The sequence below is a fragment of the Phragmites australis genome, chromosome 13, assembly GCF_958298935.1.
Source record: "Phragmites australis chromosome 13, lpPhrAust1.1, whole genome shotgun sequence".
Taxonomy (NCBI): domain Eukaryota; kingdom Viridiplantae; phylum Streptophyta; class Magnoliopsida; order Poales; family Poaceae; genus Phragmites; species Phragmites australis.
This window is the reverse complement of record NC_084933.1, coordinates 22147921-22167418: the sequence shown is the minus strand read 5'-3', so window position 1 is coordinate 22167418 and position 19498 is coordinate 22147921. Positions and strand designations below refer to the sequence as shown.

At 42.7% G+C, this 19498-nt stretch overlaps 1 protein-coding gene across 1 annotated transcript; it reads left to right on the top strand.

Annotated features, from left to right (window-relative positions):
• The first annotated feature begins 665 nt into the window (after positions 1-665).
• Positions 666-19316, top strand: LOC133888726 (casein kinase 1-like). Its single transcript, XM_062329067.1, has 14 exons — positions 666-1193; positions 1297-1337; positions 2049-2118; positions 2202-2350; positions 2509-2604; positions 5921-5991; positions 17469-17530; positions 17790-17853; positions 17940-18024; positions 18136-18262; positions 18344-18417; positions 18508-18568; positions 18688-18785; positions 18873-19316. The coding sequence occupies exons 1-14, from the start codon at positions 1118-1120 to the stop codon at positions 19164-19166; spliced, it is 1368 nt and encodes a 455-aa protein (XP_062185051.1). The 5' UTR covers positions 666-1117; the 3' UTR covers positions 19167-19316.
• The last annotated feature ends 182 nt before the right edge of the window (positions 19317-19498 follow it).

Below are 19498 nucleotides of genomic sequence, written 5' to 3'. Positions count from 1 at the left end.
AAATACCCGTATTCCGTACGCATACCCCATGCTTATACGAATACTCACTGATAAGAACGTGACAACCTACTGTACTACTGTACATCACATGAAAGGACATGCCACCGTTGCAGGTACAGCGAAAGCACCAAACTCGAGCAGGCAAGAGGGTACAGCACGCGGCGAATAATCCGGAGGGGAACACAAATCAAAAGCAAAAGAGCATCCCACCCTTCCCGGACTCCCTGCTGCTATTAGGTCCGCTTTGGAAGAACAAATAAAAAATAGAGAATTTAAAAAAAAATTAGATTCTATAGAAAAATCCCTATAGAATTATTTGGAATCAATGATTAGACCTTAGAACTCTTATGGAATGGCTTGTTAATTTTGGAGGATTTTTAGTATGAGATTTAACTTTATGGAAAAATTCATTTGATTCTACCTCTCTTTTCTCATTCCTGTGTTTTTATGTGGTGCATCTAAATGATCCATTAAAATTTTTCTTGCACTATAGATTCTGGTATAATTACAAGTGACAGATAACTCAAATCATTTTTATAAGAACATTGATATGCATATGACGAAATCATCTAACTATGTTACGACCACAGATCGCATGAGTCGGATAAATCAGTCGGATGCGAAGCATTTTCTTTTTTTAATTCCAACGTTTTCGTAATAATGCTTCCTAGGCCCTTTCCCGCTGGCTCCACTTCGCTCCGCCATTTCCTTCCCCCAACCACCTCCGCGCTCACTCCCTCCTCTCCCCGACACACCTCCTTAACTCGCCTCCGATTCCAAGAAATTCTCCTGTAAATTAACCGACGAATTGCGCCCGGATCTCCACCCGAATCCCTGGACCTGCTCGCCGACCCAGCGCGGTCGGCTCCGTCTCCAGCGGGAGGTTGGCCCGCATTGCGGCGGGGCGTCGCCGCCGCACGGGGCTCGTTCGTCCGTTCGGCGGTCGCTTTCGGGTGGCCGGGGCCGATCGGAGCCAGCGTCGCCCGAGCAATGTGGTCGGCTTGTGGACCTGTTTGAGGCGCGTCGCTGGGATCTGGGTGTGGAAGGTGGGGGCCGAGCCCTGTCGGTGGGGAGTTGGTGGCGGGTGTAGCGCGCGCCTCGGGCTGGGGTTGCGAGGATGGAGCAAGTAATCGGGGGCAAGTTCAAGCTCGGGAAGAAGATCGGGAGTGGATCCTTCGGGGAGCTCTACCTCGGTATGTTCCCTGATGGCCTATCGAATTGCTTTTCTTTTCGGGTACGATTTATTTGGTGTATGCATGTTTATGACCACTTGTTTGATTTGTTTGCACTTTGCAGGCGTAAACATACAGAATGGTGAGGAGGTGGCCGTCAAACTGGTATGCGACGAGCAATTTGGATTAGGCGTCCGCAATACATATATAGATGACATGTTCTGCATTAGGCTCGCCCCAATTGGAGTAATTTGCATCTGTAGCTAGCCTTGACTTTGCTACGTCGCCTTGCAGCATTTGAGTATATTAGGAGCTGGGTAATTTGCAACCAGACGTTACTGTACAGTGTAAAGAAATCATGCTGCCCCACATTTTCTGTGTCTTTTGTTACAGAATTGTCAGCAGTGGGTACTTGGGACCATTGGGAGTACCATACATCCTTGGGAAATGAATCATTTCTGCCACACGATTTTGTTCTGGGCATAGAGTTGCTGATTTGAATCAATGAACTTGTAGTTCTCCTTTGGAATTAGGGCATCGATGCTTTAAAGTAGCTGATGGAAATTAATCTCTTGTTGATTCTGATTGGATGAGTTTCAAAGTTACATTAGTTTCTTTGGAGTTGTTTATTTTTCTATTTCTGCTAAAACTTAAGATGGAGTGGTGCTCCAAGGCAGTAATAGCAACAATGGAATATAACAATATTCCCCCCTGAGATGTATTTAGTATGTCTTCTAATTGCTTTGCAATCAATGATTTTTAGAACAACTTGATTTCTTGGCATTGGTGCGGTTTGCCAGCCTTAGTTAGCACTTAGCAGTAGGAATTTAAGACAACCCTGCTCAGCTATTTTGTGTGTATATCACTTCTTACCAGGAATCGGTTAAATCACGGCATCCTCAGCTTCACTATGAATCAAAACTATACATGCTTTTGCAAGGGGGGAGTAAGTATGACCACAGTAGAAGTTGGTTAGTCCATTTACTCAGGTATTTTACTGACTTGTTTCTTTTCTGCTCTGACATATAGCTGGAATTCCACATCTGAAGTGGTTTGGAGTGGAGGGGGAGTACAATGTCATGGTGATTGATCTGCTTGGTCCAAGCCTTGAAGACTTATTTAACTACTGCAACAGAAAGCTCTCTCTTAAAACAGTACTAATGCTTGCTGACCAGATGGTGAGTCTTTCTTACTGTATCGTATTGTTCTTGTGTTGGTTTTGGACATGTTGAATCCAAATACAAATGAATAGATAGATAATGTAATGAATTCCTCACTTTGCATTTGATTGGTCTTTGCAAGCAAAAGTAACATGTCTTCTTGATATTTTATACAGATCAGTATAGTAGAGTACATGCACACGAGGGGGTTTCTTCATCGTGATATTAAGCCCGACAATTTCCTTATGGGTTTAGGACGTAAAGCAAACCAGGTTTGTGCTGACTGCTAAACCTCGCTAAGAATCAATCTTTTTTAATGAAACAGTAGGACCGTTCCCTACTGGTTATATATTAAATAAAAGAAAAGAAAAGATATAATAGAGTTAAATTACAAATCAAAGATAAAAAACAGAAAAAGACCTATATAATATCCACTCTAGATGGTTTTGCTCTGTGAATAGCACGAGCAAATTCCTTCTCGAATAGGGCCCAAACAGCTTGAATAGTGGGAGTAGTTTCATTGAAAACCCAATCATTTCGGATGATCCAAATGCCCCAGCATATAAGAGTGATGACTTCCATTGCAAAAGGGATTGCAAGCTTCTTTCTGAATCTCCTGAAATTCTGCATTAGAGCAAAGCTAGAAATGAAGCGAAGATGAAGCAAAGTCCAACAGTTTGTTGCAAAATTGCAAGAGAGGAAGATGTGGTATCTTGTTTCTTCCATGTGCAAAATACAAAGATCACATGTATACGAAGGAAGATACATATTTTTACATCGGAGGAGTTCCCTTGTGTTAAACTTGTCCTTTAGAAGCAGCCAATAGAAAACTTTATGCTTCATCTGACAACAAGATTTCCAATTTCATTTGAAGATTGGATGAATGGGACTGTGTCCCATTAGAATTTTATAGGCTTTGCTAGCAGAATAAGAACTATTTCCCTAAATATAACTCCAAGTGTCATTCTGACTATTGAGATTTAAGAGTGTCAAATGGCCCTAAAGCTCTTGGAATTGTTGATAAGCTTGAACCGAAAGGGGAAGATTAAAACCTTCCGCAAGAGTATTCAAATGGTAGGCTGCATGAAGCGTGATTCTTCCATATTTGGCAAAAGAGTATAGCTCCGGAAAAGAATGTTGGGCTACTAGTCCACACCATATGTCTTCCCAAAGAAGAACAGAAGTACCATTTCCGACCAGGGGAGTGGCAATTCCTTTATAAACATCAAGCAATTTAACAATATATCTCCACCAAAAAGATCCTTTTCTAGGAGAAGAATGCAAAGTACCATTCTTATAATAATTGTCCCAAACAAGATGTACCCAAGGCAAATCCTTCTTGTTGTAGAATTTGTGAATATTTTTAAGAAGAAGAGCCTCATTTTGAGTTCTTAATTTTATGATCCCAAGACCACTTTCTTGTCTCGGTCTACAAACCATTTTCCACGAAGCTAAAGCCGACTTTTTACTATTAACATTAGAGCCTTGCTATAGGCAATGTCTTTTATAACTATCAATTTGTTTTATAACGGCTGATGGAATCTTAAGGGTACACATATAATAGGTTGGTAAAGAAGATAGAACAATATTCACCATCTCAAGCTGACTAGCTTATGTTAGAAAAGGTTGAAGTACAAATCAATCTCCTCTCAGCCCTTTTAATGAGAGGCATGAAATGTTCCAATCTAGGCTTAGAAGTGCTCAAAGGGAGCCCAAGATAAGTGAAATGTAATACCCCTTTATGACAATTAAAAGTCTTCGATAGAATTTTCATTTTCTCATTTGTGACATTAATGGGAACTATGACAGATTTACTGTAATTTACCTTTAACCATGTGGAAGCAGTAACTGCATTGAGCAGGGCTTTGAGAACAAATTATTGCTTTTGATAGGCTTGGAGCACAATAAGCGTGTCATCAACATATTGATCCACTGGAAAGTCAGAAACAACCCCAATTTGAATTGGCAAACAAAGCAAACCAAGGTCCTTAGCTTTATTTAAAATACTCTGCATCAAATCAGCAGCTAAGACAAAGAGCAGAGGGGAGATGTGATCTCCTTGTCGTTCTCCTCTTTTGCAATAAAAAAACCTTTCCTGGCACTCCATTTAAAAGCACTGAAGAGGTTCCAGATTTCATAATATCTAATATCCAAGAAATCCAGCGTTGACCAAAACCCATATGGAGGAGAATATACAAAATAACTTGATGCTCAGCCTTATTGAAGGCCTTCTCAAAATCTGGTGGGTATACATAACTTGCATGGTTGTGGTGGTCGTGTAGACCCTCGTACAGGCATGGCTGGAGAGTCGGCCACCTGTGCTGCAGCCTTGGCGGTCTTCTTTTTAGATGACATCCCACCTCTCTTTGTACTTCTATGTTCGAGTCCCCACGGTCAGCACGCCGTTGGTGAAAGAAAGTCTTCCATGAACAAGTGCGACAAGAGCCTCTTCTAGAGAGGAGACTCAAGCTTGGAGAAGAAGTGAAGAGGAAGAAAAACCCATGTGTTTTTACCAAAAGATTGGTCCTCCCAGGCCTGATGGCTACAAGTCTATATTTATAGTACCATATCGGGTGTAAGTGTACAAATATGCCCCTTACAGAGATAGTGACATAGGTTATCACTATATCACATAGACCTATACCAATTGAATCACACAGCTTGGGTTTAGGTAAAATACTTTTACCTCTATCTAAAAATATTATCTACCATGGCAAATACAGTGGTGTGAACTGGCCTAAAGAGTAGAGCTTGGCCGGTCGTAAACTGTGGCGCCACACTGTCCTGTATGTTAGAGTGGCCTCCACTTCCATTGGGATGTCAGGGCAGCCACCACTTGCATCGGCATTAACTGTCAGTCACTTCGTGTCAGGTCAATTGCAGTTGGTGTTCTCCTTTTGCAGATATTCCCTCTGGAGGCCAGCTACTTCTCCTGTCTCGAGAGGCGATGGCCAGAGGGGTCCACGCTCTTCGGAAACTTTTAGCTTCTTCAGGGAGTCTGGAGCCTATGGGCTCTAGATGAGCTCTTTATGGCGTCTCCGTAGTGATGTCTGTGAGCTGGGATATTTCCCCCAATAGCTCCTTAGTGGAATCAAGTCTTGCAGCTAGCCAAAGTGTTTAGATGTCGCTTCATGTTGCTTGCGTAGTTGCTATGTTTCCCGTCCTTGGTGATTCTCCTCTGCCTGAGAGCATTGCGGTGGTGTGGCGAACTACGAGGTCTTCGGGCGATGCGACGAAAGCCCTGCAGACTTGCTTCATTCTTTCTTTGTTGGTTAGGGTCTTATCTGTATTTTGTCAACCTTGGAGAAGATTGGTCTATGTACTACATTGTAATTTCGACTTTCTACAGGTTTGTCTTTGCATATCCAGGGGTGTAAGCTTGATGCGTGTTTTAATATAACTAGGCTTCTAGCCCCTTCCGCAAAAAAATCCTAGAGCTTATAATATTTTCTAATAGAAATAAGTCAATGACTATTAATTTTCTGATACTGTGTAACTGTCTTGTACAGTTGTACAAATGCTGGATATAATTAATGTTCAGTTTGTTGCCCAACCTACCATGTAATATCAGTTAAACACTCTCTGCAGGTGTTTGTCATCGACTTTGGCCTTGCAAAAAAGTACCGAGATCTCCAAACTCATAAGCACATACCATACAGGTAAAGAATTCTACGTCTGTACAAGTTACAAAGGAATTCCCATAGTTTAGTGTTTGTTTTCCTGCTTTTAATTTCTTAATGTTATTCGATACCATTCTTCCTTTGACGGCTGTTCATGCACACTATAAAGTTTATGTGGTGAATGGGTGTAGCAGCCTGTTAGCAGTTCAGTTTATTAAATGGTTAGGTTCTTGTTTCTGAACCGACATGATTATAAACTTTTGGGTTAACAGTAGTTTCTGTCGTGGGCTAAATTTGGCCCCTCTACTTTCAAAATTATAAGTTTTTTTTCTCGAATACGTAGGAGAGCTACGTATTATTTCATTAAAAATAGAAGGAACAAACTAGTACAAAAAAAAAAAACACAAACAGAAAAAAGAAGAAAGCAAACAAACAAACACACAACAGACAAACAAACACAAACTGAAAAGGAAGAACTAAACAAACAAAGACCGGAGGTTAGCCCCAGTAGCACCCCACAGAGCAACCTCATCTTCCACCTTCCTCAGCTGCTCACTACCATTCGGGGCCTCTCCATCAAAAACGCAGCCATTATGGAGCTTTCAGGTTTCCCAAGCAACAAGGATTATTAGATAGTTGAGACCTTTTCAGTGCTGTTTATAACTTGGAGAACACAGATAGCCAGAATTATAAGTTTGGTCCATCTACTTATAAAACAGAGTCAACCTGGTACCTGGTAAAATGGAAAGCTGCTGTAGCATTGGTTTATAGCCAAATTTGTGGACTTGGTTCCTATAAGCATAGATCACCAAGCTCTAGTTTATTCTCTCCTTGCCCATGTCTCCATTGTCAAGTGTCTGCTGACTGATACAGCTTGCATGCTAGGGGCAACCAATGTTATGTCAAAAGTATGTCGCTGATCTCCTGAAATCAACTTGGATCAAAATCTATGGGATCCCTGCTTTTGCAAAGGATGTAGAGTCTGTGAAGGAGCTTGCTGCTTTGGTGGCCGAGCCCCTGGTGGTGGATGAGCTTAGCTTGTTGAGAAATGACCCTGTTAGAGTTAAGGTACTATGCAGGGACCCCATAAGATCAGATATTTTATTGAGGTCTTTTTTAATGGGGAAGGGCACCTGATCAGATACATTATGGAGGGTTTCAATGACAAACCTCCACTGATGGCCCTTCTTAAGCCAGAGATGATGATAAGGGGTCAGAAGATGATATCTTGAGTGACTTTGATGAAGAAGCAAGTCATGGTGACTATGCAAGGAAGGATGATGGAGACAAATACAAGAAACACTCTTCAAGAACCCATAAACCTATGGAGAAGGGGAAGCAGGTTCCTTTGGAGACAATTTCTTCACCATCTATCAGTAAGGAGATAACACCAATTGCCTCCTTTGACCTAGTCATAGGGGAATTGAATTTTTTTAGTGAGATGGAGGTGGAAGAGGGGTCCTTGGACTCCCATTATCAACCAGACACCTTGATAGGCACTAAGCAGTAGCAAATGCTCACCTAAACTGACATGGGTAATAACTATACTTCTCAGCTGGTTCCTTTCAACCAGGGGGCTCTCTCACAATGTCCCACAGGGGGACAACTGCTCCCTGCAGTAGGGCAAGATGAGGGGCACACCAACTAGGAGGAGATGCAGGACATTGATTCCCAACCCCTGCAAGGGGGTCAGTCCATGAAGGTATGGTTCTAGTCCACAATCAGGAGGGACCTGCCTTGATCTCTGCCAGCTTCTGGCCCAAGTTAACCTTCTCCCAAGACACTATCCATGATTCTCAAGCTTGTGTTCAGTTTCAACCCCCATCTAAGGAGCCTACTGACAATGAGATGTCTGAAGGCCAACAGACTGATGTGACTGTGGAGCATGAGAGAGAAAACTTTGACATCCTATCCCAAATTAGCTCCAAAACTGAGGAGGGGGACAACTCCCAAGGGTGGGTTGCTATTCCCAAAACCACAAAGATCAGAAATTACAAGAGGAAGGGGCCAAGTGTGGCAACTAGAGTAAGCTCCAGGATCACCAGTGATGGGGTTTCCATCCAAACCAAGGCTATCAAGAGAGCTCAGCAAAAGAATTTCACTATAGGTACCTCCTCAACTAATAACCAGTTTACTATCTTGAATAATTCCTCCAATGAATCTATTGCTAATGTAATCTTAGAGCTAGACTTAGAAGCTGATAATATTGATAATCAAATTGATGTCTTTAAAGCTGAGGAAATAGCTAGGGCTAAGTTGCAGAAGCAAACTATATAGCTTTCCTGCAAAAACAACATGAGAGGGAAGTATCAAGGGAAGAGGAACTTGAACATGATATGACCATGGAGGTCATTGACAATTCTACCAGAGGCTTTGATAGCCACAATTCAAAATCTGGAGAAGCCCCAGTGAGGGGTTCTGAACAAAAGAGAGGGAGAGACATGCCAAAGTAAAAACATAAATGAGGATCTTTATTTGGAATGCTAGAGGGCTCAAGGCAGTGAGAAGGTCTCCAACCTCAGATGGGTGTTTGTCTCAGTCTATGGCCCAGCAGACCCCAACACATCTAAGGAGTTTGTATGTGAATTGGAAATATCTGACAGGGTGTCACTGCCAATCCTCTTTGGAGGTGATTTCAATCTCATCAGAGATGCCCCGGACAAGAATAACAATAATATAGATAGAAATCTTATGGAACTCTTTAATACCTTCATTGTCAACTCTTACTAAAGGGAAGTGAGAAGGGATGGTGCCAATTATACTTGGACTAACAAGCAGTTAGATCCAATTATGGTTAATCTTAATAGGTACCTAATGTCTAGTGATCGGGAACATCATTTCCCCTATATCATGCATGTAGCTTGACTAGGATTAGCTCAGATAACAACCCAATTATATTAGACTTAGGGGAAGCTGGAATTCAGAGGGGTAGCTACTTCACCTTTGAAAGGCAGTGGCTTTCAGCTGATAGCTTCAAAGAGCTAGTTTGTGAGAGATGGTTGGAGAAGAAAGACAAAAGACCTGTTAATGGCTATTCTGTGGACATGTGGCATGGTAGCCTCTGTGACTCTAGATAGTTTATGAGAGGATGGCACAAACCTATGTTGCCACGACATTTTCAAAAAATAGCAATACGGGATACGATAAACCCCAAATACTATATTATAACCATAGTCGAATTGGGCATTACATAACAATATAACATAATAATAGAAATATAGGATAAAGAAACATGCTAAGCTCATCAATAAGTGACAAGAACTCAATCTTCCCCTCCTAATATCTCCTCAAATTCTGGCTCATCAAGTGTGAGATCGGCGTCTTCTAAAAAGCCAACACCAACAAAGCTCTCGGTGCCTCGTCCACTCCCAGTGGGACCTAGGAAAATTGGAGCACCCTCTGCGACAGCTATAAAATTTAAAATTGGGCGCCTTTGTAGATTAGTCCACCTATCAGCTGCAATAGTCACTCCTTTGAAGGGACATGTGGATTTGATAGGTTGAAGCATCCTCTCAACATATGCTTTCTCTTTTTGGAGAAGAGTTATCCTCAATGCATTATATTCCGAGGGCACATAACCACCCAATTTGTTGTTTGCAACAAAATTGTAAGATGCCCGATAATTGGGGTTCCTTGCCACATTGAAGGGTAGCCCTGCAAAATAAAGTACTAGCATGCTTCAAACGAAATGATAAATACAAAATACAAGTACAACACAATTAATTGCAATTTTGCAAACCTGCAGTGTAGAACAATCTTACAATATGACCATCGGCAATGCGTCGAGTTTCAGCGTTAAAACTTTCTAAAATCTCTGATTGATTCCCTTTTCTTATCTTTGATGATGGTGCCAAGCCTGAATCTTCAAAAGGGGGTAAGCGAAGTAGCTTATTCCTAGGGGCGCTATTTGTTGCAACCTTTGTAGCTTTACAATCTTCCTTGTGAAGTTAGTCAAGGATAGGGTATGAAATCTTCTCACAAATTGCAACACACATATTTCTCACCTTCAGAAGATGGCACCTAAATCTCGTATTGCCTCCACGGCCATTTGAACCACCGGGTGTCACAAAATCTGGTAACATGAGCCCACAATGGATATTTTGGGTTCCTATACTCAGTTTCTTCATTTTTTGTTTTAGGAGGAATACCAACAGAGGATCCTGTTCCACTTCCACTTGATTCCATTGCCATCCCTAAGCTCCTAGCAGAGGAAGATGGAATGGGGAGGCAGAATAAGAGAAGGATGGTGACTTGTGAGGAGGATGGAACGGAGAGTAGGAGAACTATACCGGTAGGTGGCTGACAGGAAGCGGCGACGACGAAGCGCTTATGCTCCACCGGCGGAGAGGAAGGACGGCGTGCCTCCGCTCCACCGGCGGAAAGGAGGGGTGACGAAGAGGAAGGGCAGCGCGCCTCTGCTCCACCGATGGAGAGTTGGGGCGGCGGAGAGGATAGGCTCATCCACCGGCGAAAAGGAGGCGCAGCAGAAAGGAGGGACAACAAAAAGGATGGGCTACTCCACCAGCGGAGAGGAGGAGCGGCGGCGAAGAGGAGGGCAGCTCTGCGTGCTGCTCCTCTCAAAACCCTCTCTCACATGGGTTGGGCCGTATCTCCACCGTATCCATTTTTTTTGTATTTATTTTAAATAAAAAATAAGGGATACTTGGGATACGCGTATCCCCGTGTCTTTGTTGAGAAACCGTTCAAACAGTATTCTAATTAATCATCAGGAGGATCATTATTTGTAATCACAACCTCAATGATTAACCATAATACCATCCCGGTACATCTCGGCACGTGTTTTATGCCCAAGATCGGAACACATGCCTTTTCAACATGTACATCATAACATAGTTTAAGAAAGAGCGAGTAATTAAAGATTATATTGCAAGTTCTTAAGCATGATTATTTACAACAGTTTGCAACAAAAGAGAAACTACGCAACGGAAGATTAAAATCTTAACAACAACAAATTGAGAGTGGAGCCATATGCCTTTAGGCTCCACCCCAAAAGCTACGTCTCACCAGAGTAGGATGCACTACTCTTGCCCACCACCTGCATCGGCGGGCACAAAGTAGCCAAACACAGCCTCACCCTCACCAGTAGAACCTAAAAGAGCAGCGTGAGTACGAAGGTACCCGTAAGACTTAATCCATATAAGGCACTTATAAATAGCTCGACTCTAAGGATCATGCATTGAGCTATTAGCAAGAGTAAGGGTACAGGATTAAGTAAAACATATGCGGTAAGCAATCTGGACACCTACGTGTGAGCATCTATACTTAACCGATATGCTAGTGTACCCTGCAATCCACAACTTGAGCATGTATATATAGGAACCATAGTATCTCATCAACAATATCCATCGACTATTTCCATCATACCATATCTTTATCCCATATTCGTAAACTCTACGACTGATGCAAATAAACAGAAGCATGCTCATAACCAAGAGCGCAGCATTTTGAAATGTTTTTCACCCTGCAGGGGGTACAACTTTATCCACACGACTCGAGTACCATTCGGCTTGTGTTACTCACGAAAGTACTCACAAGGGGTACTCATGTCAACCTTTCTCATACCCGGAACCACTACTTGCAATGCCCCCATGACACAGGGGTTTCCGCTAGCAAGTCCCGGTCATGCTCCGGCTCTCCGACACCTTGCTTCTTCTTTTTTTTTTCTCTTATGCGTAATGGAGCTGCAAGGCAAGTGTCGACACGGCATATGGTAATCGGCTTACCTTACTGTAAGATCAGCATGCGGTGAGTATGGAAAGTGTTAGAGCCAACTGCACCAATAGACGACCTTAAATGATGCAAAACGGTCTATGGCATCCAAGCTCCTCTCCCGAACTACCCAGATGACTCCTTCTGGGCAGAAGATACCCCTAACACTGCCCACATCTTGCCTCAATCTCACATCTCAACCATCATCTCAACATCATCTTTATATTTGTGAACAGTGATTAAGCCCTAGGCTCGCGAACAACGGCGGCACCGTCGCTCGGCTTCTATTGAGGACCTAAGCATTGCTAAGAATTCCGAATGATCCTTGAAGCTAGACACCAACTGTATCATCAAAGTTACAAGGATAAGGATTCATCAATAAGTCAAGGTAGAGACAATACATCAACATAGGTTCTACACATATCGGCCCGATACTGGACTCAACACATGCAAACATACATAAAGCATAATTTATCAATTTAGACTCCATTCAATTTCAACAAAGGGTGCAATATGCTTAGATGCTTGCTTTACTACTCCGAGTTCTGTCTGACGCTACCTACATAGAATTCGCAGAAGTGGTGTGCCTCGGTGTCGCCCTCGATCACTCCCGCGTCACTTTTCGGTTCTTCGTTCACTAAAAGAATGTATGAAATGATGAGCATTAATTTGTGTAGAGAAAGATGATTCACAGTATATGACAATCGTGGAGATGCAAAGCATCATGGTATGAGACTATAACATCAAACGTTTACTTAATTGGGTTTACTGTTAAACATTTAATAAGTTATGGATTAACTTAAGCTTAAATCAAACTCAAATCAAATTAGAAAGTTAATTATGTTTAACATGAGTGTGAGTATTTCTAATGAACAAGGCATAATAAAATAAGATTAACAAAATTGATTTCATCAATTTTGGAGTTACCAATATTTAATTATGGATTAATAAAGCTCAAAATTATTTTATTAACCCATGAAATTTGAATACATATTTCATAGCTCCCAGTATTCTCACACGTAGATAACGATCATACAAACCTAACAAAATTGGTTTCATGATTTTTGGAGCTATACACATTTTCCTATGCATTTTTAAGTGTTTTAGCCGATTTATCAATGCAACAATAAAACCATTTCGCTTTTTCTCCGGATTTCCGAATTAAAAAGGTCCGAAATCTTTTGTACTGGGGGCCTATCTAGCCACTGCCATGATCGTGGGCCCGGGCCGATTGACTCCAACAAAGAGGCCAGAGCCATGGCGCTCGGCATGGCTGGCGGCTCGGCCCGGGATCGCCGACGGCGAACGGCGGCGCAGCTTGGCCGGCAAGCGTCACCAGTGGCACCAGCGCGGTACAGCGGACCCACCGGTGGCATACGTGGCGCCGGCATCGGCCAAAGGGCGGCCATCGACGGCAAACAGCGACAAACAATTGCGGCGGCTTGGTCAAGCATACTGACGGCGAAAACGAGCTAGTCGAGGACTCCTACAACTCCTACGTGAGCATGCAGATCTAACGGCGCACCTCTCGGACGACGAGCCCGGTTGCGGCTCGGTCGACGACGAGCGCAGAGGCAACGGCGCTGGGCAGCTCACGTGGAACCGCGCGCCGACGTCGGGCCAAGGACGAAACAACGCACGCAAAAGCTTTACGGGGGCATGAAGGAGCTCACCGAGCTTTTGGTCGGTCAGGAAGAGCTATGTGGTTGTGGGTCGACAGCGAGGTGATGGAAGAAGGCGCTGGTGTTGAGGAAGAAGGCGCGGGCGCGCGAATCCGGCCGGGAAGAGTGGGTCTCGGAGGGGTAAACGGCCGGGGGGTGCTTCAGAGGACTTCCTCCTTGCTTCACATGGCTCGGGCTCGAGGGAGCTCGTTGTTGGCGTGGCGGATTTGGCGGCTGCAGCCGCACTGTGCTGGCTGTTCTCTGCTCTCAGCTCTGCTCGGAAGAACTAGCCGGCTTGAGATGAGTGAGGGAGAGAGAGAGGAGAGACGTGAAGGGGGGGGGGAGATAAGGGCGGCCGACAGCGCTTAAAGTCAAAGAAGTTAGCGCCGACGTCGTGGTTCGGCAGCCGGCCTCCACGGTCAACAATTTCGGCGGCAGAGAGGCTGTGAGGGCGAGGGGGTGACGGATGGGACCCTGTGAACAGTGACAGCCGAATCAAAAATATTCACTGCACTTCTGTGAACCAAACGAAGATCTTCCCACAGTCTAAAAATCTTGGGACATATTTTGTATGAAACTATAATTTATGGTCAACCCATTTTAATTGGTTTGACCCAAAAAGCCTAAGCCAATTTCAAAATGAAAATTCCTCAACAAAACATCCTTTTCTAATTTTTCTCTAATTTTTATGCCTACAAATAATTCCCCAAAATTAGGGAAAATCATTAATATTCTTTAGTTTGCATTGACTAATTTCTAAAATTGTTTCCAATTCTATGTTGTATGGTGATTTTGTGGGTTGCTTCACAAAGCATCAATTATTATTAAACTTAACCATTTTTGTTTGATCTATATTGCATGTCAAAATTGCTCAAAACCCCAATTATGATGCTAATAATGCTCATGATTGTTTAATTACGCGCTTAAAGACTTTGGGCTATCACAGTCCAGGACGGCGATACGACACATTTGGGAAGTATCCGTGCAACCCACGCACAGACAACAGGCTGGGGAACAGAGTAAGAATAAGCAGGAGATGTTGGCTCAGCTGGTGGTGCTAGATGGTAAAGCGGATTCTAAATGTTTATCCTCGGTGTAATGGGAGAATAGATACAATTTAGAAAGAAACCTCGAGAAAATTCTCTCCATGGAGGAGATCTACTCGAAGCAGAAATGTGGGTAGACTATGGTGAAAAAGGGTGACAACAATACAAGGTTTTTTCACCTCTTGGCCAATGAAAGGAGGAGGAAGAACCTGATCTTGTCTATGGAGACTGATCAAGGTCAGTTCACCTCTCAAAATCAAATCGGATGTCACATTTATGACTTCTACAAAACCCTTTTTGGGTCTGATTGTAGAAAAGGTTTAAATTTATCTGATCCCTTTTGGGACAACCATGACAAGCTACCTCCAAGTGCCTCAGACGCCCTGATCCACCTCTTTTCTGACTAGGAGGTGGAAAAGGCCTTTAGAGATATGAAAGAAGACTCTACTCCTGAACCTAATGGTTTCACTGCCACCTTCTTCAAGGTTTTTTGGGATTGGATCAAGGATGACATGTTTGATATGTTCAAAGACTTTCATGCTGGGAGGTTGAATCTGAAGAGACTCAACTATGGGGTCATAACCCTAATCCCTAAGGTCAAGGAGGCCAACACCATTAAACAATACAGACTCATTTGCCTCCTCAACATTGATTACAAGGGCTTTACCAAGGTCCTCGATAATAGACTCACCCCAGTAGCCAAGGGGGTTATTGGTGCAAGTCAAACAACCTTTATCAAAGGTAGAAACATTTTGGAAGGAGTGGTGGTTCTCCATGAAGTAATGAATTAAGGAAAACGAAACAACAAGGGATGTTGGTCAAGATAGATTTTAAAAAAGCTTATGACAAGGTAAAATGGAGTTACCTGGAAGATGTCATGAGGGGGAAGGGGTTCCTCCATCTATGGATTCAATGGGTTATGCAATCTGTTGTGGGGGTAGATCTGCATTCATATTAATGGTCAAAAGGGACCATATTTTAGAACTTACCTAGGCCTAAGACAAGGTGACCCCTATCCCCCTTGCTTTTCAACATTGCAACAGATGCTTTGAATGCTCAGATGACCAAAGTTGCAACAAAAGGTCTGCTCAAGGGGGTTGTAGATCACCTGATCCCATGAGAGATCATTCATATTCAATATGCTGATGATACAATCTTGATGGTTGATGGGTCGGACAACTCTATTATCACTTTCAAGATCATTTTTTTACTGTTTTGAATGGTTGTCTGGGCTCAAGATTAATTTCCACAAAAGTGAGGTCTTTGCTTTTGGGATAGACCAGCATCAGCAGGAAAAGGTGGCCATCATGCTTAACTGCAAATTAAGGCAGCTTCCTCTGAAATAGTTGGGCATCCTTATCTCTGATCATCATCTAGGGATTGCTGCCTCCTCTGACCTCCTTTCAAAGATGATTAAAAGGTTAGACCCATGGAAGGATAAAAACCTAACCTTTGGGGGCAAACTAACTCTGACAAACTCTTGCTTGACTAGTTTGCCCATGCATACCATGGGTTTTTACCTCTTGCCTAAAGGGATCCACAAGAAGATGGACATTATTAGATCCAAGTTATTTTGGATGGGGCCTGACAATGTGAACAAATACCATATGGCCCGGTGGGAAGCTGTATGCAGGTTTAAGGACTATGGGGGTCTAGGCATTTTCAATACTACTATCATGAATGAGTGCTTGCTGCTGGAATGGGTTTGGAAAATTTGCTCTGGATCTGAGGACATCTGGTTCAAACTTCTCAAAGCCAAATACATGCTAGAGGGTAATTTCTTCACCTCCAGACAGAGAGGCTCATTCTAGTTTTGGCAGGGCTTACACAAGGTCAAACATCTCTCCACTTTGGGGCTGAGTATAAAGTTAATAATGGTACCAAGGTTTGCTTCTGGAAAGATGTATGGTTGGGTGAAACTCCTCTGAAAACCCAATTCCCTAACCTCTTTGACCTATGTGCTGACCCAGAGCTTTTTGTATCTGATTGTTGGGTCAACAATGTGTGGGATTTGCAGTTTAGAAGGAGCCTGACTACTAATGATTTGCTCTAGTGGGAGAAACTGATGTACAAGCTGCAATCATCCAGCTGATTGATAAGGAGAATGAGGTGATCTAGTCACTAGATAAATCAAGAAGATTTTCCACCAGGTCCATGTATAGGTTCCTTACCTTTGAAGGTGTTTCCAGCAAGGAGGCTGAGAAAATCTAGGGTCGTAAAATTTCCCTTAGGATTAAGGTATTCCTTTGGCAGATGCTGCACAACAAGCTCCTTGTGACCTCCTCCCTAAAGAAGAGGGGTTGGAAAGGGAGCTCGAAATGTTGTTTGTGCATAAGCTTGAGACCGTCAATCACATCTTTTTTGGATGTGCATTGGCTCAATTTTCCTAGAGTGCTTTGAGAGATATCTTTGGTAGGAATGGATTCCCCGCTTCAGTAGCTGACTTATGGGCAAGCTGACTTCTGAAGTTTTTTAAAATCTCTCAAAATCTAGGGTTTTTCCTCTTTGCAAGTATTGCTTAGGCCTTGTGGAGGACAAGTAACAACATGGCCATCGAGAAGAAGTTTCCTAATAAGCCTGTGGAAGTCCTGACTCCCACTATATCGTTCGTGCAGAAATGGAGCCTCCTCAAACAAGATGACAAACCTAAGGTGGATTGTGCTTCCTCCCTGGTTAGCAAATGGCTGTGAAATCTTGCACCGACAGATGACCTCACTTCCGACGTGTATGTCCTGTAACTGGTTGTTGTCTGGTTTGTGTAATAAGTTATCCTAGTCTGTCGCCCCATATCTTGCTGTGCTTGAACTCGTGTTTGTGCTGATAGCCCTAGTTGTCTTGTGTAACTGTTGCCCCACCCCCCACCCCCTTTTCGTTGTTTATATGTCTGTTTGATGTTTTGTACTCTGTTATTGGCTTTCAATATAAGCCGAGTTAATTTCTGTTAAAAAAAGTATGTTAGCAGAAAACGAATGATAATAAGCAAAAAGATCAAATGTTAAACATTGTAAAAACTGTACTCATGCTTACTTTTTGTGTATAACCATTTTAAGAGCTAAGTACACTTTCTTTGTCATCGCAGGGAAAACAAAAATCTCACAGGGACGGCACGATATGCCAGTGTGAATACCCATGTTGGAGTAGGTGAGTTTATTATTTATAAGTGCAGACTTGTGCTACTGTCTCATCAGTATCTGAACATCAATTGGTAGAAGCTAGGGGCCAAGTGGAACAGGAAAGCCAAAATTAGTGAATACTTCAAAAATTCTTCAGCAATATTGATATTTCAAAACCTAAAACACCAAACCTTACCTTAAAGTCCATTAATCGCAGATTATATTCATCCACAAATCTGAAAGCCTTGATAGATAATTCGGGTCAACTATTTTTGGTTTTCTTCCAGAACAAAGCAGGAGAGATGATCTTGAATCTCTTGGTTATGTTCTGATGTATTTCTTAAGAGGAAGGTGAGATACGAAATTGCTTTATCAGCTTTTCCTAATAATTTTCTTCTGCAACATTACATTTCTTTTGCCATCTTTGTTTTCCCCAGTCTTCCTTGGCAAGGTCTCAAAGTTGGCACAGAGAAGCAAAAGTATGATAGAATCAGTGAAAAGAAAATGCTGACCCCAGTTGAGGTACTTGTTTTATTCAAGGGACAGTGCAACAGAATGTCCCCATGACTTAACGTGCTGTCAAACAATATCTTGCAGTATAGATTGTTTATAACAGTAATAAAATTTAAACAGGTCCTCTGTAAATCTTATCCGTCAGAGTTTACTTCGTACTTCGATTACAGTCGGTCACTACGATTTGAAGATAAACCAGATTATTCCTATTTGAAGAGACTCTTCCGTGACTTATTTATCCGTGAGGGTATGGCTAAGCTTTAGTGATTTATATTTGATGGCTCCTTGTGCCTGTACTTTTGACATGGCTTCTTCTGGATACTTGCAGGGTACCAGCTTGATTATGTATATGATTGGACCACTATGAAGTATACTCAGTTTAGAGATAAAAACAAACTTCAGGTACGTATGTTATTCATTTTTCTCTGTCCCTTCATTAAGTAATGCAAATTCCACTGTTCTGAATGTATTGCATTTGTTTTTGACAACTAGTCTAGCGGAAAGACAAGTGGGTTGGCCGGCCCTTATGCAGAACGGACTGAAAGAACTGCAGGTACATAAGTTTTCGAGTATAACATATTCTTGAAAATAAATAGGTGAAATTGAAGGCCAATTTTTTTTTATATAATCAACTAGTGGTACAAGACATCTCTGATAGATTCTCTTTTGCAGTTGAAGCTCTGACCAGAAGAACTGGGTCTGGCACTGATCACAATGGAAAACATACCAAGCACAGAAGCCTTCTAGATTCATTGATGCCATCCAAGGCGGTAAGAAATTGATGCGCTGTTCTAAACCAACTGATCATTCCTGTAGTGACAACGAAAGATCTTACCACTGTATTTTGCGTGTCGTAGACTGTTGATTCAGATAAAACAAGGCCATCGTCATCATCTCGGCATGGAAGCTCGTCAAGAAGAGCTGTCCTTTCATCAAGCAAACCAAGCTCTTTTGGAGATCCCAGTGACCCAAATCGCACAAGCCGCCTAATTTCTAGTGGCAGCAGCCACCCATCGACTGGCCAAAGGGTACACCATTCAGGTGGCTCTGAGATCAGGTCCTCATCTTTATCCAAAACCGGAAGGAATTGGCATGAAGATACCGTAAGGAATTTCGAGCTGCTCACAATTAGTGATGACAGGAGGAAATAAGGAACTGACGAAATGGTGCTACGGGCAAAAGGGTCTTGAGGATGAGGTTGAGGATGGAGGGCAGCAGTGAACGAGTGGTGTTATGAGCAGCAGCTCCAGTATTTGTACCTTGAAATATTCTTCTCGAAATAAAACAGATGATTCGACTCATGAGATAGTTTCCGAGAGCTTTGTTGCTCCAATCTAATTGGAGAGTCAAGTGGACTGCATGATGATTCATCCATGCAAAGAACAGACAGTGAGGGTTGATGTTCGCCATGGTAAACAGGCAATTTGTTATTTTGCAAGTGCCGCACCGAAATGCACTGGCCAGCCATTTCATGGCCGTTAGC

Coding starts and splice junctions, on each gene's coding strand:
- LOC133888726 (XM_062329067.1), top strand. CDS start 1,118: ATGGAGCAAGTAATCGGGGGCAAGTTCAAGCTCGGGAAGAAGATCGGG. Junction 2,119..2,201: donor CATGCTTTTGCAAGGGGGGA/GTAAGTATGACC, acceptor TCTGACATATAG/CTGGAATTCCACATCTGAAG. Junction 18,786..18,872: donor CATTGATGCCATCCAAGGCG/GTAAGAAATTGA, acceptor TGCGTGTCGTAG/ACTGTTGATTCAGATAAAAC.